We start from the raw sequence: 26,154 nt of genomic DNA on the forward strand, positions 1-26,154 counted from the left end.
TCCAATGTTAGAATATTATGGCTATTAGACGTGCTTAGAATGCCGTCACCCTTCCAGTCTCATCTTGTTTGACCCCCTCTGGGGGACCATGGGGGTTGGAACAGGTGCATCACTAAAATGCAGTAGACCCATTGCATTGAATGCAGACACACCAAAAAATGTTCCTTGAGGAATTGAATTGCTTAGCCAGAATTTTCCAGAGCTCCAGATGTGCTCATTCCCTTACAGGAGCCATCCCACCACAGGTCAAGCTGGGGGTGTTTATTGGTTAGTCTTTGCACACACCACACAGTATGGTATTTCACTGTAAGGAGAAGTAATACTTTTGGACTCTTGCACAGTAAAATCAACTATTAAGGCAATTTTAAGCAAACCATGTAATTCAAATAAAAGTCTATGTTGGAAAGCCAGCTGGCATGCATCAGTTAAAACATGTTATGATTTGTGCCGGCTAAGACATTTTATCTGGAATATCTTTAGAAATTTGTCATGAATATTACTGTTATGAAATGGCAGAATTTATTTTCTTTTTTTTCATACAACAATTTTTTGTAAAATTTTTTATGTCCAGTAGAGTTGTTTGAACTGTGTAAGTAGCACTAACCAAAACTTCTCCAGGAAATAATAATATTTAAATGAATAATTCTGTCATCATTTACCCTGATACTATTCTAAAACTGTATGCCTTTCTTTCTTCTGTGGAACACAAAAGAAGATTTTGGAAGAAAATAAGTTATATATAATATTAGACAGAAGAAAGAATACATGTTTTGAATGACACGAATGACAAAATCATTTTTTGCATGAACTAGTTTTGAGATATAATGGTAATAAAAAAAAAATACTTGTGAAAATAAAAAATAAAAGATTTCATTTTGTTTTAAAGCATGGTATTGCTGCCATCTAGTGTAAAACTGCCTACAGTGCAGCACTGAAAAGCTTGTGACGCTATAAAAACAGACAAATTAATTATAATATATATCAGCACAAAGTAAACTGCATCTAACGAAATAACTATAAAAAAGAGCTTAGTATTTTCCTCTCTCTATTTAATTTTATGAATAAAAAATCAATGTATAATCATAATAGTACTTTACAATACAAGTAAATAATATTTACATTTACCTTAGTGGTAAGGACTTTTAATTTGAAATAAAACGTGTAACGGTTTTCCCGGATGTAGGTGCGTCGGGCCAGCTATTAAACACACAAAACTGTCATTATATGTCGACTGTATTGGATTCAGTGCTTCTTCTCTATTTTAAAACCTTTAGCTGCTACTTGTTGGTATTTGTGCAGTCTTTTAAGCAGCCTGGATTGATTCGATGGATAAAATTCTCTGGATATTTATCGAGATGTGTGCGTTTCTGTAAAATGTGATTTGTTTGCAGAATGATTAGTTAACGGTACAGTTAACGTTAGTCGTGCTCTCCACTCACAACAAGCGGTTAACATTAGGTCAGTTTAAGTCTCTTATTGGTTTGGTGCACTATTGCAAGTTAATTACTACATCTAGACGAGATTAGTTTACCCACAGCACGAGAGCGTGATGAGAGATTTGGTTACTGAGACTCCGCTCAGGCTACAGATACAGTAAATGAGTAAAGATAGAGCTAGCCGTCACTCAAAGCTGTTGTGTTGCTGTGGATGAGTAACGTTAAGGCTCAAAGATGTGTCAGGTTAGTGGTAGTTTCCGTGTAAAGAAAAAACAGTGCAGGTAATGCTGGCTGATTCAGATGTGGTGGAGCAGCTCAGAGTCCTGTCACCAGTAAGTTAACTGAGCAAGTGAGTTTTATGGTTTACTTGAGCTATAAAAGGTCAATGACCAGTACAGATATCCAAGTTAATAAAAAAAGGACTCGCGTTTCTTTAAATATATTTTTGCATTCATGCATGTGGTCAAACATTTTTGAAAAGTGTTATTGCAATTTTCTACAAAAACTTTGTTTGGATGTCTCTAAAAATGACAAGTCTTGTAGTCATAAAATCATTAGTCGTCATTAAAAATTAGTTTTAAATTAGATAAGATAATTAGATATTAAGACAGATCATTTTCAATAAATTCTGGGTGAATTTGATAAATTAGCATAAATTGTGATCACTGTTTTAAACGTCATTTTGATATTCTTTTAAAGGGATAGTTCACCCAAAAATGAAAATTCTGTCTTCATCTACTCATCCTCATGTCGTTTCAAGCCTGTATGACTGACTTTCTTCTGTGAAGCATAAAAGAAGATAAAAATGCTCCAATATTCCATAAATAATAAGAATTGTGTCAATCAATTTTGATTTCATTTTGACTTTAAAGTAAAACCTACTGCAATATTTTAATGACAGGAGTGAAAGAAGCAGGCTCCCCTCTCATGGATGTCTGCAGCAAGAACTCCAATCGCACTGCCCCAGTGAGTGAGGGGGGACCCAGGAGAGCTGATGTGCCCCTATGCTCTCGGACCAATGGTTGGAGTTGGCCCCCACACCCTTTCCAGCTCCTGGCTTGGCTGCTTTATCTCTACTTTGCTGTCACTGGCTTTGGCGTATTTGTGCCTCTGCTCCCCACACACTGGATCCCAGCCGGATATATTGTATCCTTGTTTTAGCCTAGTGTTTATTATGTGGTCTGCAAAGAAGCTCTTCCTGTTCACATCTGTGTGTTGTTGTTATTACACAGGTCTGTAAACCTGTACCCTCCCTTATAAGTTGGAACCTTGTACAGCTCTATGTACATTACAGTCTTATCAAGTTATCAGTCTTAACGTAGAGCTCAGTGTACAGGGATTACATTTGTCTGTCACCTCTTCATGCACCTGATGGCTGTCTCCATCGACCCAGCAGATTATAATGTCCGAGCTAAGAGTTATAAAGGACCCATGCCGGTGTTTGACCACACCAAACATGCACACGTCATTGAGAACTGTCACTGCTACCTCTGTGAAGTAGATGTGTAAGTACAGACAAGCTGCTGTCTATTTCTCTGTTGTTATGCGGGTATGTATGTGTACAGACAATGAGAAAAAAGCTTCCTAGATCAGATTCAGTGCATTTTTGTATTCCTTTCATGCATATTTCACTGCATCAACAAGCTACAATGGGCTGTATTGCTTACCACAGGATGTCGTTTGGCATAATAAAGCCCTCTTAACCGTAGTAAAATGATTGTAGTGTACACCCTCTGTTTTATTCAACCTTATTTCTTTAATACCGGTAATATGGCTGCAATAGGAATATGATAAGAACAAGACTGAAAATAATAATCCTTGACGTCTTGTAAGTTTTAAATTGGAAATGACTAAACTACTGATTGTAGCACTTTCTAATGCTGACTAATATACAAAAAGTGGTTAATTTGACAACTGCGGTTTCTTTAAGTTTCAAGTGCATCTTGATGATAACTGACAGATGGCCTAACTACTTTGGAACTGACAGACTGTCTGAGTAATGGTTCTTTTTAGGGATGTAGATATACTGGCCACCATATCGTTATCGGCCGATATATAATCATTTATAATGTTATCGTTATCGGCCCGATAAGAAAATTTGGCTGATATATTAAAAATAAAATAATGGATTATTTCCTTCAGCTGAGACACTTCAGATGCGTACTGTTTGCCATTATGCTTTTGAATTGCTTGAAATATGATTGGAATCACTTCCAAAAAGGAAAATACAGTTAAGTGCAACGTGCAGCGCAAGTCTGTCATATAGGCTACATAAAATTATAATGAGAACACATTATAATTGTGTGCTTGGGACATGGATTTTAATGATGAGACTTTTGTTTTTGAAATCAGGCTCTCAAAAAATGTATTAAAGTTGGATTTAGATTTATCGGTCAATATATCGGTTATCTGTATCTGCCAAAATGCAACAATGAATTTTGTTCAAGTGTGCAACTTTTTCAAGTAAGTCTTCTATTCTGTCCCACAACCTGTAAATTTGTACTTTCCAGGGGCCCTAAATCAAAACACTGTAGTGCGTGTAATAAGTGTGTGGCAAGCTTTGACCACCACTGTCGATGGTTGAATAATTGTGTGGGCAGCAGAAACTACTGGTGAGTCCTTTTCACTTCCTCTTCTTGTGGATTGTTTTCCACATTCTGCCGTTTCCATGGATAGATATTTTAACTGTGTGAGTCTTCAAGGCAGATCCTGTGTCAAACTATTCAGAAAAATGTAACATTCAGATATAGCATTTTATAGTGTATGTCACTATATCCAATATGCTGACACTAAAAGTTTCATGATTTTGTGACATACAGTGCTGGTCAGAATTATTTGCCCCCTTGGTAAATATGATCAAAGATGGCTGTAAAAATAAATCTGCGTTGTTTATCCTTTTGATATATATATTTTTTTTTAAAAAAAAGCAAAAATCTAACCTTTTATTGAAGTAAAATAATTGAAAGTGGGGGGAAAATCACATTATGAAATAAATGTTTTTCTCCAAAACACATTGGGAACAATTATTTGCCCCCTTTTATTAAATACTTTTTGCAACCTCCTTTTTCCAAGATAACAGCTCTGAGTCTTCAATGGTCAATGGTTTCATGGTCAGATGAAACAAAGAAATTAGCTTTTTTTTGGCAGTAAACACTTAAGATGGGTTTGGTGCACACAGGGATAAAAAAATTACCCCATGTGTAAAATGAAATACTCTGCTGTATCTTTAATGCTGTGGGCCTAATTTTCTGCCTGAGGTCCTGGACATCTTGTTCAGATACATGGCATCACGGATTCGATTAAATACCAACAGATAAAAAATCTAAACCTGACAACCTCTGCTAGAAATCTTATAATGGGCCATGCTTGGATCTTCCAACAGGACAGTGATCCAAAAACAAACATCAAAATCAAAACAAAAATGGGTCACTGAGCACAAAACCAAGCAACTGCAATGGCCATCCCAGTCCCTGACCTGAACCCTATAGAAAATGAGTGGGCTGAACTGAAGAGAAGAAGCTGGGAATCTGAAGGATCTAGAGAGATTCTGTATGGAGGAATGGTCTCTGATCTCTTGTCAGATGTTCTCCAAACTCATCAGGCATTATAGGAGAAGACTCAGAGCTGTTATCTTGGAAAAAGGAGGTTGCAAAAAGTATTTCATAAAAGGGGGCAAATAATTGTTCCCAACTTGTTTTGGAGAAAAACATTTGTTTCATAATGTGATTTCCCCCCCACTTTCAATTATTTTACTTCAATGAAAGGTTATATTTTTGCTAATTTTTTAAATAAAATATCAAAAGGATTAACAATGCAGATTTATTTTTTACAGCCATCTTTGATCATATTTACCAAGGGGGTAAATAATTCTGACCAGCACTGTATGTAATGTTTTCTCAAATGGAAGTCATAAGGTACCGTATTTTCCGGACTATAAGTCGCTCCGGGAGTATAAGTCGCATCAGTCAAAAAATGCGTCATGAAGAGGAAAAAAACATATATAAGTCGCACTGGACTATAAGTCGCATTTATTTAGAAATTTATTTCACAAAATCCAAGACCAAGAACAGACATTTAATCTGGAAAGGCAAGTTATTCAACTACACAGAACAACAGGCTGAATAACGTTAGGTGTCCGGTATGTTAACGCAACACATTAACAGTTATTCAGCTACACGATAACATTAAGAACATATACCTGGGAGGCTGAATAGGCTAAATTAACATAAGCCAGCGAGCCCAACAAGCAAGTTACCAATAAACAAGTTCACCAAGCTCCCGCAATCTCATTACACATCATTTTCTTCATCCTTGGTGTCGCTTTTGAACAACTCCGCCAACTAGAGCGCCCTCTCACGGCTGTAGACGGTAATGTTTTCTCTTGGTTCATCTCAGTCTGAATTAATTTTGATATATAAGTCGCACCTGAATATAAGTCGCAGGACCAGCCAAACTATGAAAAAAAGTGCGACTTATAGTCCGGAAAATACGGTAATCATGAGATCAAGTGCTGTTGCTTAGCATCACATACAAACATTCTTTTCGTTTGTGAGTTTTATTTGCAGTGGCAGACCTTTGGGATGCTTACGGCCCTGAAGATTAATGTATTTGTTAATTATTTCTCTTTCTTTCTTTTTCTATTCGCGACAGGCTTTTTCTCAATAGTGTGATTTCTGCTCTCCTGGGAATTGTTTTAGTTGTAGTTATTGCTAGTTATGTATTTATAGAGTTCTTTTTGGACCCATCAAAACTTCGATCTGACAAGCACTTTCAACAGGGTAAGAAGTGTTTTGTGTGTTTGAATGTACTAAAGTTGGTCCCATTACACACCACAACACATAATACACTACGTTTTCTCAGATAATGTGATATTTCTGTCCATGCGTCAATGTTGTCATCCTCTTTATTTCTCTTTGTCTTTTTGTCTGTAGTAAGGAATGAATCTGTGGTGTGGTTTGTGTTTCTGCCGGTGGCTCCAGTCACTACAGCAGGTCCAGCCATTCCCGCTCTTGCAGGAGTCACCATTGCTCTGGGCCTACTGTCTGCACTTTTACTGGGCCACTTACTCTGCTTCCACATATACCTCAGTGAGTACACTCATCTATCTAACCTACCATTCAAAAGTTTGAGGTTTTTATGTTTTTTGAAAGAAGGCCTTTTAAAACGATAATATTGTGAAATATTAATGACCGAAAACGAAAATACAGTTAATCGCCAAAGTGGCGTTTCCATTCTAATTGTGCTTTTACACGAATGTTTGACTCGGGTAGATTAACAAAAATAGCCTAGGTTGCAATTTGGTGAGAGTTACCCTTTAAATTGAAATAGATTTTTTTTGTAACAATGTAAAAGTCATTACTGTCACTTTTGATCAACAATCAATTCATCCTTGCTAAATAAAAGCATTCATTTCTCTAAAAACAAATCTTACTGACCCCAAACTTTTGAAGAGTAGTGTGAGAGATCACTCCCAGCAGTGCACACTTCTTTCCTCAATATTAACCAAAGATTAAACTGCTACTAGACTTAGTGCACTTACATTCTTAATAAGCAACTGAATGCATTAAAAGTCAATGCAGCACACTTTAAAAGAAATATGCATATAATTGCATATGTCATTACAAATATATCTTTAAAGTGTTGTTTACTGCAACCAAATAATAACTACCTGCAGCCTTTGAAATGCGCCAAGAGGTGCAGGTGTATTCCCCTGATGTCTGGAATAAGCAGGTTGATATCTGCCCCATGCCAACGGTTTGGTTTGGGCTCAGGCTTTGGTGTCTCAAGTCTTAATCCACAAAACAGTTTGGGCTACTCACTGCCTTATGTTGCCTACCTTCATCGCAGACCTATGTAGCTTAGTGCCAGCCTTGGTAACCATAAAATCAAAACACCACAGGCAAGATCAGTTATTTTTCTGAAGCCTCACCGACAAAGACAGTCACCCTGTAGTCAGTCTTTGGTTTTGAGGTTATTTGATGTCTTGTTGCTGTGATTGTTATTCTAATTAAACATTTTCCTCTGTGGGTTTGCCACAAGGGGGCATTCCTAGGAAATCCAGTGGCAGTAGAACTTGGTTCATATCTTTCTATCCAACTTATTTGTGAGATCAAATCAGAAATAAACATCCACATCTGCACTTAGTAAATTTCAGTTTTTGCCTAACTATATGATAAAAATGTAGATATAGTTCCTATCCTGAATGATAATATGAATGATGTGATATGACAGTAGACATTTTGTGTCACATTCTGTCTCTTTCTCTCCATCTCATTCTCTTCTTCAGTGTGGAACAGACTTAGCACATATGAGTATATTGTGCGACAGCGGCATCGGCAAGAGGCCAAAGATTCTAGAAAGCCTCCTCCAGAAAATGAATCTGGGATTCCCAAGATTAATCTGATCAAGGTACAACACAGACAAAGATAAGCATATTTTTTAGCACAGCTAACGGTGGTTATTTACATTTTGATGTACTAGCCTACATCATGTTTTATTTTTGTGTAAAATAAATAAATGTGATCAATTAATATTTGTTTCCACCCACATAAAACCAAGTGTATCAATTTCCTTCTCTATTTAGCTGATTAATTAATAATCAGATGTCACCATTTTGTTGCTAGGCCACTGAAAACAATGCTGGCTCTAAACAAATCTGTATTATAATTGTGATTCTAGGGAACAGAATTATTATTCTAAAGCATTTTCTGGGTACACCTGTTAGTTTTATTGTTTTATTTTTTAACATAAATTATACATTCAAAAGTTTAAGGTCAGTTAGTACGTTTATTCAGGAAGGATGCATTAAATTGTCATTTTAATAGACATGTAATTTGTTACAAAAAGAAATCCTTTTGTTAGAAAAATTGTTTTTGAAACAGCACAACTGCTTTAAACATTGATAATAATAAGAAATGTTTCTTGAGCACCAAATCAGCATACTAATATAACAGTAGTTCACTATTGCATTTAAAAATATATTAAACTAGAAAACAGTGCAATAATAATTATTTTTTACTTGTATTTTTGATCAAATAAAGCATTCTTGGTGAGTATAAGAGACTTCTTTCTAAAACATTAAAAATCTTACTGACCCCAAACTTTTGAACAGTAGTTTATGTATTAAGTTATTGCCTCGACTCCACACTTCCTAAACAACATTCCATAGTGGTTCAGTTTTTTTGAGCCTTTGAATTAACAAATATCTGTTCTCAAATCTGTCAGAATCCCTATGTAGGCTTGTGTACTGTATTTGAATTCTGAAAACAGAGCTGCGTTGTCCACATATGTAATCATCAGGGTGGATAGCTCATGGCAACCTAATTGTTGTAACAACCAGGTTGTTAAAACAACCTAGTGTGGGGACGAAATCATCTGCACAGTTGCTTCTCAGAGCAATTAACACATTCCCAGGAAAACTACTCCACCATGCTACTGCCAAATCCTCACAGGGGCGGCACATTGAGCTCACACTGAACTATAGGAAATGAGCGCACACCATGAGTTCACTTCCTGCCACAGATTGCATGATGTGTGTTCTGAGGACAGTTTGACTCTGCCTTGATAGACATTAGCACTGTAGCACTTTGAATATAACGCTGTAAGCAGGCATGACAGGAACATGGTGCTATTATGGAATTTATGTATTGCTCCAGGGGCTTGATTAATTGTGATTATTTTTTACAATACTTTATAAATAATTTGGTAACACTTTACAATAGGTTTAACTAACATTAACTGACCATGAGCAATACATTTGTTACTGTATTTGTTAATCTTGTTAACATTAATAAATAAAAACAGCGGTTCATTGTTTGTTCATGTTACTTCAGTGCAATAACTAGTGTTAACAAATACGACTTGATTTTAATAATGCATTATTACATGTTAAAATTACACATTAACAAAGATGAATAAATGCTTTAGAAGTATTGTTAATTAGTTCATGTTAACTAATGCAGTTAACTAATATTAACTAATGAAACCTTATTGTAAAGTTTTACCAATAATTTTATTTTATGCATGTACATTACCATTCAAAAGTTAGATTTTTTTTTTAATTAAGACTTTTATTCAATAAGGATGCATTAAACGTATTAAAAGTGACAGTAAATATGTCACTTTTGATAAATGTTTACAAAAAAAATCTATTTTAAATAAATGTTCTTTTGAACTTTTTATTCTTATTTATAATAATTTATAATGAGAAGAAATGTTACTTGAACACTGAATGAGCAAATTAGAATGATTTCTGAAGGATGATGTGACACTGAAGACTGGAGTAATGATACTGAAAATACGGCTTTGCATTACAGGAATAAATTACATTTTTAAATATATTCAAATAGAAACAGTTATTTGTAATTGTGATAATATTTCACTGTATTACTGTTTTTACTGTAATTCTGATTAAAAAAATGAAACTTGCCAACCCCAAACTTTTGATTAGTACTCAGTATATTAAAATTAAGTAGACTATGTAACAAACACTATTAGCTTTTTACAATTCTGTATGCCATTTTGCAAAAATCTCGTACCTACAGTAAACAGGCTGGGTTTGTCGTATGTGTGCTTTTCCAGAAGGGTTATGTAAGTTGACCCCAGCCTAAACTGAGAAGTGTGCATGTGACTTCACTGTTCCTTAAGAACTGTTTGCTTTGGCTCCTTATGTAAATTGTTGTGTTGGGCAGGGCCGCCAGTTCTGTAATCATATACATGTTGCCACATACACTAGCACACATGTGCTATCGGTATCCCATACCCATAAGGCACACAAACTTGCACACACATATTCTTAGATTCTACACTCCTGTTCTCAAAATAAAAAAAAAAAAAAAAAAAAATCATCCGAATGCATACTTCTGCAAATGTACCTATTGTTGTGGATTTTTATTGGACGAGAGGTTGTGTTGCTTTAATAAAATAGGTGGCATTAGATTCAGCTAGTTTGAGCAAATATGGGTAAATGGGGTTCTTTTTTCCCCCTCAAGGTTGTGCATCACATTCATTATAATGTGGATCTTAATCATATGATGCTTTTTCAGTTGACCAACTAATGTTGTATGTGTGACAACTGCTCATTTTCAAAGCAATAGTAATATATCTCTGTCTCTATGCCTGTTTTCTCTCTCATCATGATTTTATTTCCATCATTGTTTTGCTGCAGCAGCAGGTCAGTTATAGTGGGATGCTCGGCTACACCAACCCTGAGATGGAGGTACAGGATCCAACCGCCATGGGCTCTCAAGAAGGAACAGCGTAAGTTTTACCAGCTAGATTAATAAAATGTGATAACCTACTTAAAAATATCACCTAAAAGTTTAACCTAAAAATCTAGCTTTGTGAAATACTCTTGACTTCAGATTAACATTAATTGCATTTAATAGTACACCAAAATAAAATTAATGACATGGCCAGTGGCAGTGACTAAGAGCTAATGTTTTGTACACTATCATTCGAAAGTTTAGGATCATTTTTAGTTTATGTAGTTTTTAAAGTGCTTCCATATGGTGTTTAATTAAAGTATTTATTTGCTTAAATTAATACTTTTATTCAGAAAGGACACATTCAGTTGATCAAAAGTGACAGTAAAGACTTTAACAACAGTAAAGTTTACATTTACAAAAAAAATGATCTTCCAAATAAATGCTGTTCTTTTGAACTTTCTAATCAGCAGAGAATCATGAAAAAATGTATCACGGTTTCGACAAAAATTAAACCGCACAATCACAACTATGATAATAAGATTAAATGTTACTTGATCACTGAATCAGTATATTAGAATGAGTAAGTTACATTTTAAAATCTATTAAAATTGAAAACAGTTATTGTATTGTAATTATTGTAATACTATTTCACAACATTACTGTTTTTTACTGTATTTTTGATCAAATAAATACAGCATTGGTGAGCATAAGAGACGTCTTTCAAAAAAGAACTTCCAAACTTTTGAACAGATGTGTATACTGTATTATGAGACGGGTGTTAAAATGTGGCCAAACAGCTCTTTGTTAAAGCAAGTGAGTAAATGTCACTGACTTAGCTAAACACAGTGAAGAAATAATTGAATAGAAAAACAGTCTCCCGTTCACACAAGACTTGGCTTTCTACCCCTCTAGTTTTGCCCGCATTAATGTCTACAGTCCAGCCAAATCGACGTTACTCGGCACATTTTATTCTAATAGGCTTAAAGGGATGATTGATTCCTTTAACAGTGAAAAATAGAAATAATCTAATTTATTTTATTGGCCAATTATGGTGTCATGTCAGTCTTCTGAGAACTCTGGAAGGGAATGAAGGATATTAATGCTTTTGTGGAGCAGTTTAAATGTGAGGTAGAGCATCAGTTGCAGATTAAATAAGTTTTACTTATTTGTTCTTTATATCTGGATGGAATAATCCATTAGCTCCTTATACATCAGTATGCTTTTTACAATAATCCTTATTTTGCTAAGCTTTTTGTTTAATTGAGAAAGCCCTGTGAACTGAGTGTTTGTTAGATATTAAACTCCAGGCTACTAACTGGACCAGTTCTGCAGAAGCAGTTATTCAGGGTCTGTTTTACTCATGTGTCATATTGCGTAATAAGAAACAGTCACCAATAACAGTATTTCATAATGCTAATAACATTGTTGTCATAGTGGCAAAATTTCTTCCCATGACATTGTAAATTCCAGGTTGTTATGCATTTAAAGGCTTCACAGATAAATTGTAATTTCTATTCAGTATAACAGTCTGTTTAAAAAAAGTCACAAAAATTGCTAAAATAGCTCAGAGCTGTAACTGTAAATATTATAAAATATTACTGTCGGACATTTAATGGTGCTCCTGAGCCATGAAGTTATTGATATATCTATTTTGATGCTAAAACCTTCTTGTTAGCTGGAGTGTCTGGAACAGGTAGCAGGAACAATGACATAGAGCTGCATGGGCGTAAATTTCATCTAACAGTGGGGGGGGGGGGGGGGGTACACAGAGGAAAGCCTTACTGTTAGTATCTTGCGTCCTCCACATAGCATTTTAGGTTTTGTCTGGAATAGAGGACGTCTCTTACTTAGATATTCAACTGCAGCAAGCCCACTGATCTGCCACTTAACATCATGAGCAAAACCCAACACAAATAACTGCAATATTAGTACTACAATATTCACACGTCTTATCGCCGATATAAGTGCTAACATAGCGGACTCATGAAAAAAAACATTGGTAAAGATTATGTTCATGTATATTATATCCTCCATAATTGCGTTCATAAAGAATTATATTTTTGTGTTAGGTTGGTTACCTGTGTCATAAGTGTGCAGTAGACACACCCATATTAACGATTTCAATATGACTTATCCTCTCTGAAAAGAGCATAAACATTACAGATATCATCTGAAGTAACAATTAATTTACATGCATATATTGTAAAACTAATCCTGTGAGACTGAGACGCTGAAAAAGCGGGTGATTTTAGGTCAGTGTTTTGGCTGTAAATCAATGATGCCCTCTGTCAGTAGGTAATAGTAAGATGGCCGCTCGAACACTTCCGGTGATAGTTCACCGGAAGTGCCTGCTGACAGTTTAGAATGCAATGAGCAATCCAGTCATTTATATAGATCAGTGATTACATTCCGAACAGAGGCTGTTATCAGCCCCAAAGTGGAAAATTAAACAATATTGGCACGGAATGGAACAGTTAAGCAAAGAGACCAGTTCGGCCCGACAGTAGAAAAGTGGCTAACATTTGAAGTAATAAAAGTCTTTGTAAAAATTTTTGTTTGTGTACATTAGATTTGAGTAATGCGTGTCTCTCTGCAGGCGTTACGGCAACGGCCGGGTCAGAGGCTCATCTGAGCATATGGGTGAAGAAGAGCTCCTCCCTGCTGTCTTAACCGAGCACAAAGCATCATCTCACCCGCACAAACACACACAGGTAGGACACGCCACAACCACCAGACACATAAAATCGATTTTATATTAATTTCAGGGTCTAATTACACAACCAATGGCCTGTACACTCTACTGATGTGTTGTAACCTCTTTATGTTGTAACCTCTGCCTCAATATGTAGTAAAACAGTTTAATTTTTTTTCTTAGAAAAAAAAGAGGAAAGTGCGTGAACTTACAGCTGAGGTAAACAGTGACAGATCCATTGACACCAGCACCAACAGAGGCATGCCAAAAACTCCTGCTGAGCAGGGTAAGACAAACATACACAATCAGCTGGCGAATATAATATCTCATTGTTTTGAATGACCATCCTTGCTGAATAAAAGTATTAATTTCTTTCAAATTTTCTTTAATCTTTTAAATATTACTCACCCTAAACTTTTGAACAATAGTGTACTTTTATTCATTTAGCAAACATTTCTCTCCAAATAAGGAAAATAGCAAAGTGATTCATTCTAGGACATGAGAAGTGCTGCAATATGCGATGCCAAGATCAGAGGAGTACAGGCCAGAATAGAGATGAGAGTAAAAATAGTGAAAGTAAATAAAGAAAAATATATATTAACATTTTTATAGTCACATGCTTATTTATATTCACAAATACAGGTAAAATGTACAGGGCTGCAACATTAGCAGCATTGACTAATCCTAACAGTGTGTCACTGGTTTAGGAGATTAGTATGTTATGGCAAACGTTGCTATGTTATAATATTAAATAGCGTGGTAGATCGTCATCATTGAACTACACCCTGTTTGCTTTAGACTGGAGTATTGTACTAAGAAGATAAAACTATAAAATGAAAGTTGAAGCCTGCTAATAGAGCAGTTGTCTTTACCTGGTGTATAACTTTATTTTAGCTTCCAGTGCATTGTTCAGTTGTATTTAGTGTTTGAATTGTTATGTGGTCTTAAATGGCCTGTGTACCTTTTGCTCTAGTGTTTATTGAAGCCTAGTTCTGCCACTTAAGAAAAAAATAAATCATATTTATGACTTAAGTCAATGCTATGACATACTCCCCTGGTTTCACAGACCAGGCTTAAGCCTAGTCCCAGACTAAAATGCATGTTTGAGCTGTTTTAACTAGGGTTGCAAAGGGGCGGAAAATTTCCGGTAAATTTCCATGGGAAGTTAAGCTGGGGAATTTTGGAAATATTGTAAGAATACTAATGCAATGGCATGAACAGATATATAAATAGTAAGGCTAGCTAAACAACTGGAATGATCTTCAAAACATATTGCAGGAGGCAGAGAAAAACAGCCACATGAGGTAGCTAGCATCTGCCTTATGTGGTAAATAAAGTTATGCTAGCTTATTTAGCATCTAACTTATCAGCTTGCTATCTACTAGATTAATACATTTGTATGTGATATTTGCAATTTAAACATTTAATAAATATATTTCCCCATAATATCATCAAAACTTACTTCACTTTGTTTAGTCCACAGGCTCAAATGTGTGCCTTCAATAGTCTTGTGCTTTGGGCTTCTGTACATGTGATGGAGGGGGTGTGGTCTCAATAGCCATGCAGTAAGCAGTGTGCTATGTGCATGTGATTAAGGAATGGCATGGATTTTCAAGTGTATTTGAATGGCATCTGTTTGTTTTAGTCAAGATTATGCTAAAATATACTTTCCTCAACTATATCTAAGTTCCCTATGAAGAGCCAACCTTCAACTTTGAAAATTCCCAGTTTATTCCAGTTTATTCCCATAAATTCCTGTTAATTCCCTTAAATTCCCATTAATTCCCATGGAAAGTTTCCATCTTTGAAAATTCCAAGAATTTTGCAACCCTAGTTTTAACTGAAAGCAACTTAAAACTGTAATATCTTAAAATATGTCAGTTCCATTGTTTTGTCTCAAAATGCACACCAGTAATGTTTTTTTTTCTAAGGCAGGTTTATAAAAGCTACTTAAATGTCCTAATTGAACTAAGGTCTAGGCTAATCCTGGTTTAATCTAAACTCTGTCTGTGAAACCGAGCCAATAAGTAAAAAACAAAACAAAAAAGCAAACATAATTGGCATAAAATTACATAAAACAACGACAAAGTAAAAATTATGACAGCCAAGATGGTCATTATTTGATAATGTCACCATTATGACAAGTAGTTATAATTATCACATGAAAAGTTCACAAATAGTCAAATTATGATCATTCATATCATTGATTTCAACTTATGTCATTGTATATAATTTAATCATCATGGTTAATGTCATAATAATGACTTTTTATCTCATAAGTTATTTTTATTTCATAATTATGATTTACCATAGCCTTTTTTTTTATTTATTATGTGGTGGAATTGGGCTTCCATAAATAAGATGTTTATATTCACACAAATTTAGCCACTTGGGGTGGGGTGCTGCACCAATAAGGATTAATTTTAAATCTAGATTAAATGAAGGTTCCATAAGTAAATAAGCAGGTTTATATTTATAAATGTTATAAACAATTATAAATATAATATTTAATCCTGTTGCTCCATAACTTTAAACTCAGTTTTAAATCTCAATTAGGAATTAACTTTAAATTTGCAGGGGAGGAGGTTTAAAAAAAGTGCACCTGAATTAAAGTATGTGGCTGAAGAAGAGAGGAATATGTTTAGCATTTAACAGCAGTGGTGATGAGGTGAGCGCCATCTGATCACTGCCGCACCTCTAGTTTCTCATGCCTTCTCCACGAGTGGCTGCTGGGCGGTGCTCAACTGGACAATCATGCCAGTTTTTTTTTCTTATCTCGGTTGTTTTGCCAAATTACTCCATTAATTGATACTGTAAATATGTTTCTAGGCTTATGCATTCTGCTCGCGCTGCCACATGTTTTCATTGCTTGCTTGATCATTAACGGTCTCTCTATGTAGCAGTTTATAAAGTTGATTTCCTTTATCGGCAAGAGCTGCTTATGTCAGAGAGAGAGTTTCTGGTGGTCAGTAAAGAAAGAAATAGAATTTTAACATTGTTTCTGTTTAATTACAACGGTGAAACTATCATGGTGGAGAAAATGAATCGTAAATGAAGGTTTTAATCACTGGTTACAATTCTAATCCCTGATTGGTTAATCTGTGTTTAAAATGAAGTGGTGCAACTCGATTTAAAATAAAACCCAGATCAACAAATCCTTGATTAGCTGTAAACGTCGCTTAATTTTAATCCTTATTGGTGCAACCCACCCTTAGTGTAGCAAAGTGGTCTTAATATTGGCGAAACAGTGTGTGAGTAGTTACCTTTGTGATCTGTGTCTGTGCTTTACACAAATAGAGTCCTCTGTAGCTGCCGCCACCGTGTCCTCTTCTCTTGGTCAACGCTTACCCTTCCCAGCATTTCCCCTGCGGGCCTCCCTCCCCCCTCTTGCACCCGTACAAGCCGCTGGCCCCCCTGCTGAGTATCATTCTGACTCCGCAGAATCTCTGGAGGAGATCCCTGTAGCAATGGCACGGCTTGGCAGCGCAGCCCTGGCCGGAGCTCCGAACCCCACCTGCGCTACTACTGCTGCTGTTTCTGCCACTAGCTATTCCTCTTCTCTCCAGTGTGCTTTGCCTTCCTCAGCAGCAGGACAAGCTTTACCCTCCCCTCAGCCCAGGACCAAGAGGAAAGCGGCCGTTCGTAAAACTGCAGAGCAGAGGTTTGAGATGGTGTCCTATAATCCTTCTGTGTTCACGAGTCGAGAAAGCGGGGAGCCTGCCATGTCCCAAGAGGGCATTATCACAGCAGAAAGTCCCCGTGTGGCGAAACGCAAACAGACAGGTAAAAAGAGAAATACGGAGGACACAAAGCCCAGCTCCAGATTAGGAACCCCGATGGTGTAGAGATTACTACATTACAGAGACGCATCACTACTAGTCAGGACTCATCAGCACTTGGTCTGTCTTGTTTTTCTATTAAAAGAACTGGCTTATTTGGTACGATCACATGAAAACTGATGTAGCTCTCAGAACCTGATGCAACCTATGCAAACACCACTGAATGTCAGCAATGTGGATTTTGCTGTCTGACCTTTTGCTGGACTAAACATCTAATGCTGGTTGTCATTGGTCAGTGTCATTTGATCATTCTAAACACCTCATATTGAATAATATTGCAATATGATCAAAATCACTTATATAAATATTTATTCACGAAATTGTGGTAAAAGTTGATCATGGATTGAAGCCTTGGACTTGGGCCCTTCACATATTAATGAATCTTGTGAGGAAACCAATACACTATATACATTTATTTAGCCTTTTATTTTATTTCACTATGACTTTGCTGCAGCATTGCACAAATATGTTTTTTTTTTTTAACACTTCATGCAGTGCTGCCATTTTTAACTATTTATTTATATATGTTAAATGCCAAAGTTTTAGTTTTCTATGATGAAACACATGTGACCACTGATTTTCAGGGTTTTTTAGTCCATGTGTAGATTGTTGCACATTAAGTTACCTTATTTTTAAATTATTGTTGTTGTTATTATTAATTGTTGCATTTTATTTTTGTTGTTTTTATAAGCTTTTTATATGTCTGGTTGTTTGAATCCGATCCAGTTGTGTTTGAGTGAACTTGAGTTATGTACTATAGAGTGTGCTTCTAGTGGGATTTGAATTTAATGTTTTCTGTTATCACACCATTAGTACTTACTCAAGTGCTTTAGTAACTTTCTAAATGAACATCTTATATAAAACAGTGCCACATGATGTCAGCCCTTATGAGTGTAATCCACTCCCATCTCAAATGCTGCTCAAACAACCCACTTACACATTAATGTTCAAACTGAATGGAAACATTCTTGGTACATAATGTTTTGGGTAGAGGGAGTGGATGAATGATGGCATGATGGGGAAGCAATATCATTTTTTAGATAAAAAATAAAATAAAATTCGTTTCTCTGTTTTCCTATACACTTTTTGTTTAATTATCAATGGTTATTTATCAATGGTTTTAATATCATCTGTTATTTTCATTTATTTACACATTTTACATTATATCAAATTTAAAGAATAAGTGATGAATTTTCATAAATTTTAATCACGTTTTTTACCTTTTTTTCGATCAGATAGTATAGAATAGTGGGGGGTGGGGGAGAGAAAGGGGGGACTGGGATCGGGAAAGGTCCATGAGATGGAACCTGAACTCGGGACACCCGAAGCCTCCTGATGATATATCCTAAAGACTCCTGCAATATTAGGATTAATAAAAGGGTTGAAATGTAGTCACACTCATTTAATGAAGACAATAAAAAAACAAAACAGGTAATGAATCTCAAACTCAAGTTTGTTTGGAAAATAATTCTACTTTACTACATTCAATTTAAATATGTGAAATAGAAGTATGATCAAAGAGTGTTAAAAATTACAGCTGGTACTGTTATCTGGAAGGTCAAGAAGTCAAGTGGGTAGCTGTATCCCACAGTGCATTCCACACACTTTGCCCTGTTTTGCACATTTAGCAGATCATCTGGATATTCCAGGCATGTGGAACATTTGCAAATTATGTGCAGTATATATACTGCAGAAGTAGTATGATGGTATGCTATTCTGAACGTTATCATTGTTATTCCTGTACCTTTTACCTTTTTGACCTCAATTTCTACTCCTCAATAAAAACTGCACATGTAGCCTTGCATTCTTGTTGTCCTGTTTTTATGTGTCCTGAATCGGTTATAGACAATTCAGTGTAGATGTCCATACATACAGAATAAACCCATAGCCACAACGTTAGTCACATGATCTTTTTTCCTACTCCCATTGTAGTATAAGAGTGTCTCTCTTTAGGTTCAGGTTCTTGGCTTGATTTTAAAGAACCCTTTATGCAAAAAAAAAAAAAAATTATTGCATAATACTTTCATACAGGTTATTTACATTTTCTAGGGATAAAGTATGTTTATGAGCTGTTTAGTTGATAAAATGTAATTAAAATTAAGAATTAAAAATTTGTTAAACAAAATGAATAAATTCAAACTAAATCCATAAAAAGATGCCAAAAGTTTCTGTATGAAGCGCCTGATTAATCCCTTTAAAGTTTGATATAGAATATTTTTTTCTAGTGACATAGCAATATCAGGTAACACAAATACATGAAGACTTTGTTGAGTAAGGATCCAAAAAGATAAATATCCAGAATTAACAGCAAACTACACTGCTTTAAAACTGAGAATTATTTCTGACATTGTAATTGTGTAAAACTGTAGTGAGAAAGAGCATTCTGTATATGTAACATAGACCTCAACAAGACCTGTACACGATCATGTCCAAACACCTGCTGTAGCTCCTGGTATATTTTAATACTACATTTTCATAGGCTTATCTGTTGAGAACACTATACTGTTCTCTGCCAGGTCAGAAAGTTGTCAGACAGCCTGTTGTCAAGGCCATAATATAGGTAAATAGATAAGCTAATGGACACACATGGAGTTGGAGAAAAATCTTTTTATACTTCAAATTGAGCTTAGAGACATGTAATTTAAATTGTCAGAGTCATGACATCCACTGAATAAGAGTGTGGTTAACCAACAGCTGAAGTATGATATCATAGGCAGCTACGCTTGTGATTTCCTTGCCTTGAGAATGGGACTATTGTTATTTTGGTTTTGAAAATAGCACCGGCAAGAAGATGGATCCTGTTCCCAGACCAGCTGTATAAAATCATGTAGACTCTCCTTCCTCTCCTGCTTGAAGCTCAGTATCATGTTCTGCTCCAACATCCATTTAATGTCAAACTACTATAAAAAAGGGGCTGCTCATTCTGCTTTTAAATATTAGGTATATTATATATTTTTTATAAGCCTTTAAATTATGTTTTAAAATTTCTCTCTAAAAAAGCCAATTGCACATTTTTGTTCTCAGACAGTGTCCTTCTAAAAGCCAGGTGGCTGTTTTTGCAGTAGTGTGTGCCCAGTGTAACCATGGCATCAGGATCCTATAACACTGTAACACTGACAGTCAGAGTTCCTCTGGTGAAGAGAGGCATGCAGCAGAACTTGTGACAGGACTCAGTGACAGCAGCAGCATTACTGGCAGAAACCTTTTGGCTGGAGCCAGCAGTACACTGCACGCAATTATTCACCAGAGATAAAGAGCTCAGTTTTCACAATTCACCTTGGTTGATTTATTATGTGGTCAAATAATTGTCACTGGAACAGATTTACAGACTCTGCTGATCATCATAGTCAAACAAAGGCCTTATTATGACTTGCATTATGACTTCTCATGAATTATAGTGTGCACTGAAGGGAATTTAGCATTGTCATGTATGTGATAGTGAGATTAAGGGATTTTATGTCCAAAGCTCCACCCATTTTAGTTTTTTCACCACCCTTTCTTTTTAAAGTCTAAATTCTGTTCAGTGTAGAGATCTAAATAAAATTTTGTATTACTATTTTTTTGTAAGATGACTTATTGTCTGGACAATTAAGTAATAATGTGTCGTGTTTTTTTTTTTCTCTTTCTTTTGGAAAACAACATTGTGATTGTATGTGATTCAATACAATTTGTGTTCATTAAAATGTTTTTATTGAACACAAATTTTATTGAACAAAATAATCTCATAATCTTCAATATCACCACATAAATGAATAACTCCAACCTACAACTTTACCCACCCATATACAGTACACTCTTGTAATACTGTATATAGCATTATCGCCTAGCTATATCAAGTAGGATTTGGAGTAAATCCAACTGTATACTCATGTAAAGTGATAAAAATCTGTAGATGTATACCATATATTGCTGCAAAAATCAGTTTCACCCCTACCTTTGTTCTGAACAGGTTTACTTCAATTCAGTCAATATAGCAGATAAATAATAAGCAATATCCTCCACATGCAGTTGAGGTAGGGTTGACAGGGATAGAGTGGTTAAACAGAACAGTGTGTCCTTTCACTTATCAATGTCTCTCAATCTGTTTCATTCATTTCCAACAGTGACCTCATCATCTGTAGTCCTTAACCAGAAAAAAAGGAAAGAAAATAAGCCATTCTAGCAGCAATCGTCTCTATGACAACGGTTAAAACAAAAGCTGAAATATGAAGTGAGTGCTGTTTGATGCCATTAGTTTGACCCTCCAGGGCTCCCCACATCTCTCCGATTTTCCCACCAGTGGTCAATGTAAAAGAGGCTACTTTATTTAGTGGTCACACATACATGCAGGTTTCGAAAACACAGGACACATATTCTGTAATGTAAAAAAAAAAAAAAAAAAGCTACCTTAATGAATGGTGGTTGGTGGAATAAGAGTTGATTCTTTTCATCATACATCAAACACGCAAAGACACACATGCCGAAACCCACAGCCACAGACCTTTTGTTCTGAGGTGCACATCTGTTTCCTGTTGGCTGTGGGTTTCTCTGCTTTCACAGCACTAAATGAGCTGAAAATGAAGAAACATTAGTTTACATAGAAAAGCAGCTAAGTAAATAAAGCAAATGAGAATAGGAAGAGAAGGAAGAGTAGGTTACATGATATTTTTGGACTGCAGCAGCCCAGCAATCCTCCATCTGCTGACCATTTCCTTGCATGCACATTGATTCATGCAACAAGAGTAAAGATGATCAAATATTCCAAATGGATGATGCATACTTAAAACCAACAGTGACGAGACAGACTTGAGAAAAGTTGTAAAACAAAAACATTCCTGTTTTCAATTTGTATGTGTGGATAAAATGTATTTGTTGCGTGCATAAATAATAACTGCTCTTTTTATGGGTGATAAAGAGGTGCTGAAAATGAGAGTAAAACAGTAAAACAACAATGTGGTAAACGCATGTCACGTCCCATCTGATGCGTTGAAATGCTGTAGTGCAAGTGTTCAGTTTGTTTGGCATGTTGTGCACAGTAAATGTCACACTATGAAAGCTACTGCCGTTCACTTTCTGCACACCATTTTGCTATGTGAAGTTTGATATCACAACAAAGTGTTTCCATGACAACTCGCATACACCCACTAAATGTGTCAATCATCAAAAGGTCATACAGATTTTGAGATTTACAGTGTGTGCCTTAGCCGCTCAATGTGTAACAGACATCACTCAACACTTTATTGAAACATAAAAGTTCAGTTAATAGGGCTATAAGTGCATGTTACACATCTGTAGGTTCGAAATCATTGTTTTTACAGAAAGAAATAATACAATCCAGCATGTTTCCATATTAAATGATAATGTCTATAACAGAGTGTGCGTCTGAGATTTTTTATTTATATATTTCAGGATGTGAACGGTTTTCGAGGCCAGAAAAACGTAGGATGGTCAGGTGTTTATTGACTAGGCATTTTAAGCTCATGCTGTGGATGAGCTATATTGTTCTCAAAGCCAAAATACAAGCATAATGTGTGCTACTCTCTGTGGCGTGAATGCAGTGGCTTTCCACTTTCAAAGGGGGGCACCACCAAAAAAGCATTTTCTAAATCAGTGTTTCTCAGCTTTACTTGACTTGATAAGAGTGCTTTGTTTGCGCAAAAAAAACCCAAACAAACACAATTTACCACTTTATTTACAAAATATTAATCTCCAACACATTCACGAAAGCACCACAACGCAGGTGTGTTGTGTAGACTTGAGAGCAGACGTTGTTGCGTGTACATGCGTTGGAAATTAATATTTTGTAAATAAACTGGTAAATTATGTTTTTTTGCACAAACAGCTTCACTTTATAAAACTGAGGTTTAACCACTGGAGTCACATGGATTACAGTCTTTTATAATGTCTTTACTGCCTTTATGGGGCTTAAAAGTGGTAGTTGCGTAGGCTGTCAATGGAGGAACAGGAAGCTCTCAGATTTCATTAAAAATATCTTCATTGTGTTCCGAAGATGAACAAAAGTCTTACGGCTTTAGAACATGAGGGTGAGTAATTCATGACAGATTTTTAATTTTTTGAAAAAATTAACCCTTTAAAATAATTACCTGTCTTTTTGTGATTACAGAAAATTCAGGATTCTGAATCTGTTTGTTTTCCTTCATAAAAGAGACTATAAAATGAAAATAAAGACGACTGGGGACTCCTGAAATTTCGATATTTTAACGCTGACAAAGATATTCTTAGTTTTTAATGGCTTTAATCCCAGTTATATGGACATATCTAAATCCCTTTCTCTTAAATACACACCACACATATGTATTGCTATGGTATGCAGTTTTCCGTTCTCATATGCCTCAATGCTGTTTCTGGTGGAGGCAACTGTAATGTAATCTGGCCGAGTGAGTGATGAAAGATCATCAGATCACTATTTGGATTGGCAATGCTCCAAAGTTCCTTTAGAAATTTTCTTGGTATACACACACATAAACTTTCAAAATATTTGCATTATCACACATTATACTCACAATGTATTTGATGAACCTAGGACATTTTAAGAAAGAAATCTTTTACCTGTTGAAAGTATGTTGACAGTCTGTGTAGTAACTAGTTAGCTGAGCTCCAGAAAATCATGAGGAGGCTTTGAAAGTTACAGATTTGAAAAACAAAAAAAAAACGGGAATAAAGAACCCTAAACTCTAACACAAAGAACCATTTCAGCATAAAGGGTTCTTCAGGACGATACGGTAAATAGTACTGTTACTGCATGTAAAGAACCTTTAAATCTTTTTTAGAAGTGTAGCTTTAGATGCTAATCGAATTGTCATGATGAAAAATAAAACACCCGAAATAAAAAAATTACAATAACAAAATGATAAATATTTAAATTACTCATTTATAGTAAATATTTTTTAAATATACATGTTTTTTTTTCTCATATTTTTCTTTTTTTTATATTTCTTTTTTTTAAATTAGTAAACCTAGCATATTTATTGAGATGATTGTATTACACGATAAAAAAAAATAAAAAAAAGCAGCTGTATGCAGCCATGAGAATGCCAGGGCTTTAAAAACACAGTGGCACAGCTGTGGAAAGATGAATGCAAAGCAGTTTAAAGAAACTTCTCTGTCCAAAAATCTGAATGTAAAGCTAATCATAGAGCGTAACTGTAAATCTTTCCACACCATGATTCAGCAAATGAACAAAAGTGCTCTTTGTATGTATAAGGAGTTAAAGTCAGCGTTTGGCAAACAGTTTGGTTTACTATAGTAGAACTGGAAAGGCACATTATCCATCACACTCCTATATATATGAGCCTGAATTATTCAGTTAATTTAAACTGATGTTGTATGTTATTGCCATGAAATTTTACATACTCCAAATATTTGTCATGTATTTATGTTGATCAATGGTTCAACCATAATATACTGGTACAAACTGTTTTAAAGGCTCAAATATATTCTGGTCATGCATTATGTATCACTCATAAAAAGTGATTCCAAATGGCAAACATCGTTTAAATCATACAAATAAATAAATAAATAAATAAATAAATAAATAAATAAATAAATAAATAAATCAGTGAAATGTGACTCCACTGTAACACCTTTGGCTCCAGGCTGTTGCTGAATTGTGATTCTGGTTTTGTATGTCCTGTTCTTCGGACAAAAAGAGGAAAGAGACCTTGGAACCATGGAAAATATTAACTCAGAGGATGAAGGAGAGGAGCCAAACGAGAAAGAAAGACAGAAAGAGAAGAGCAGGGAGAGAGAGAGAGACAGACAAAATTTGTAAATACCTGTCTGGCCATCTTCAGAATGGCCTTCTGTGAGATTCAGCTTCACCTGAGACTACATGGAAGAGATAATGTAGAGTCAGTTATTGTAAATTAATCCCAACAGGCCGATCAGGGTCTCAAATCACCCTGACGGGTTTATTATGAAATAATGGCCTTCTGATTGTACATTATTATACTTATTACGGCTACCTAAATAAATAAATACTTGGACATAAAACTTTGATTTGAGCTGAAATTATTTTTATGATTTTAATTAAAATGGTAATTATTTAAAAATGTTTGAATGATGAATGCTCCTATTGACCAGTCAGAATAAATTATTCCAGAGTATTGTGTTAAAGTAGGCTTGAAATGAAAATTCACCTATTTTCTAAATGCATGTTATTGATCTTACTGTAAAAAAAAAAAAAAAAAAAAAAAAAAAAAAAAAATATATATATATATATATATATATATATATATATATATATATATATATATATATATATATATATATATATATATATATATATATTCTGTGCATCCCTGGTGAAATGACAGACTTCCCTCTGGTGAAAAATGCCAGATTTCTCCAATCATCAAGTCCTCTTACATTAAGTCCATCTTACAATCGACTTCAAGCATTGCAAATATGCCTCCATCCAATAAACAGCTGATGGATAAAACCAGGTCCCCACCCGATATTTGTTTTTCTTTTTCACTAATATTGTAGACTGAGATATGTCACAATACAAAAGAAAAGACAAAAAAAAAAAAAGATAAAATATATGCCAATACACCTATTCCATTGCAACTTTTAAAAGGTTTACTTCTTTTAAATATTTTTTTTACAAATGAAGATTTTCCTGAATGTCCCCAAATAGAGGTTTTGTCAGAGTTGGCTTGAGCACTTCTGGGGACGAATCTCGTTCCAAAGTGTAGCTATATGGACACACTCACACACACACACACACACACACACACACACACACACAGGCAGTATTGGATGAACATTCTCACATACGGACACTAACGCATGTCGTGCTGGATGAATCGCATTCCTCGCTCTCTTCTTTCACTTTTACATACAAGCACAACACGGCAAAACAGAGGATAAACACAAACCACAAATACTTAAGTCTTTTCCTGGTTTCTCTATGTTGCAATGCTCAAGCTTCCAGTTCACACCGACTGATAAATGACACTGGTCACTACAACTTGAGTAGG

General features: G+C 35.3%; 1 protein-coding gene across 4 annotated transcripts; it reads left to right on the plus strand.

The window, feature by feature from the left end:
- The first annotated feature begins 1,137 nt into the window (after positions 1-1,137).
- Positions 1,138-19,159, plus strand: zdhhc1 (zDHHC palmitoyltransferase 1). Of its 4 annotated transcripts, none has more exons than XM_079867324.1 (11): positions 1,138-1,768; positions 2,338-2,582; positions 2,766-2,941; positions 3,947-4,048; positions 6,087-6,214; positions 6,368-6,523; positions 7,723-7,844; positions 10,603-10,694; positions 13,239-13,353; positions 13,518-13,620; positions 16,632-19,159. In XM_079867324.1, the coding sequence occupies exons 2-11, from the start codon at positions 2,364-2,366 to the stop codon at positions 17,177-17,179; spliced, it is 1,761 nt and encodes a 586-aa protein (XP_079723450.1). In that variant the 5' UTR covers positions 1,138-1,768; positions 2,338-2,363; the 3' UTR covers positions 17,180-19,159. The 4 variants fall into 4 exon arrangements, with proteins under 4 accessions (XP_079723450.1, XP_079723451.1, XP_079723452.1 ...); XM_079867325.1 differs by having other exon boundaries at positions 10,606-10,694; XM_079867326.1 differs by having other exon boundaries at positions 1,176-1,785.
- Positions 19,160-26,154: the final 6,995 nt, after the last annotated feature.

The sequence above is a fragment of the Squalius cephalus genome, assembly GCF_949319135.1.
Source record: "Squalius cephalus genome assembly, chromosome: 3".
NCBI classification, from domain to species: Eukaryota; Metazoa; Chordata; class Actinopteri; order Cypriniformes; family Leuciscidae; genus Squalius; species Squalius cephalus.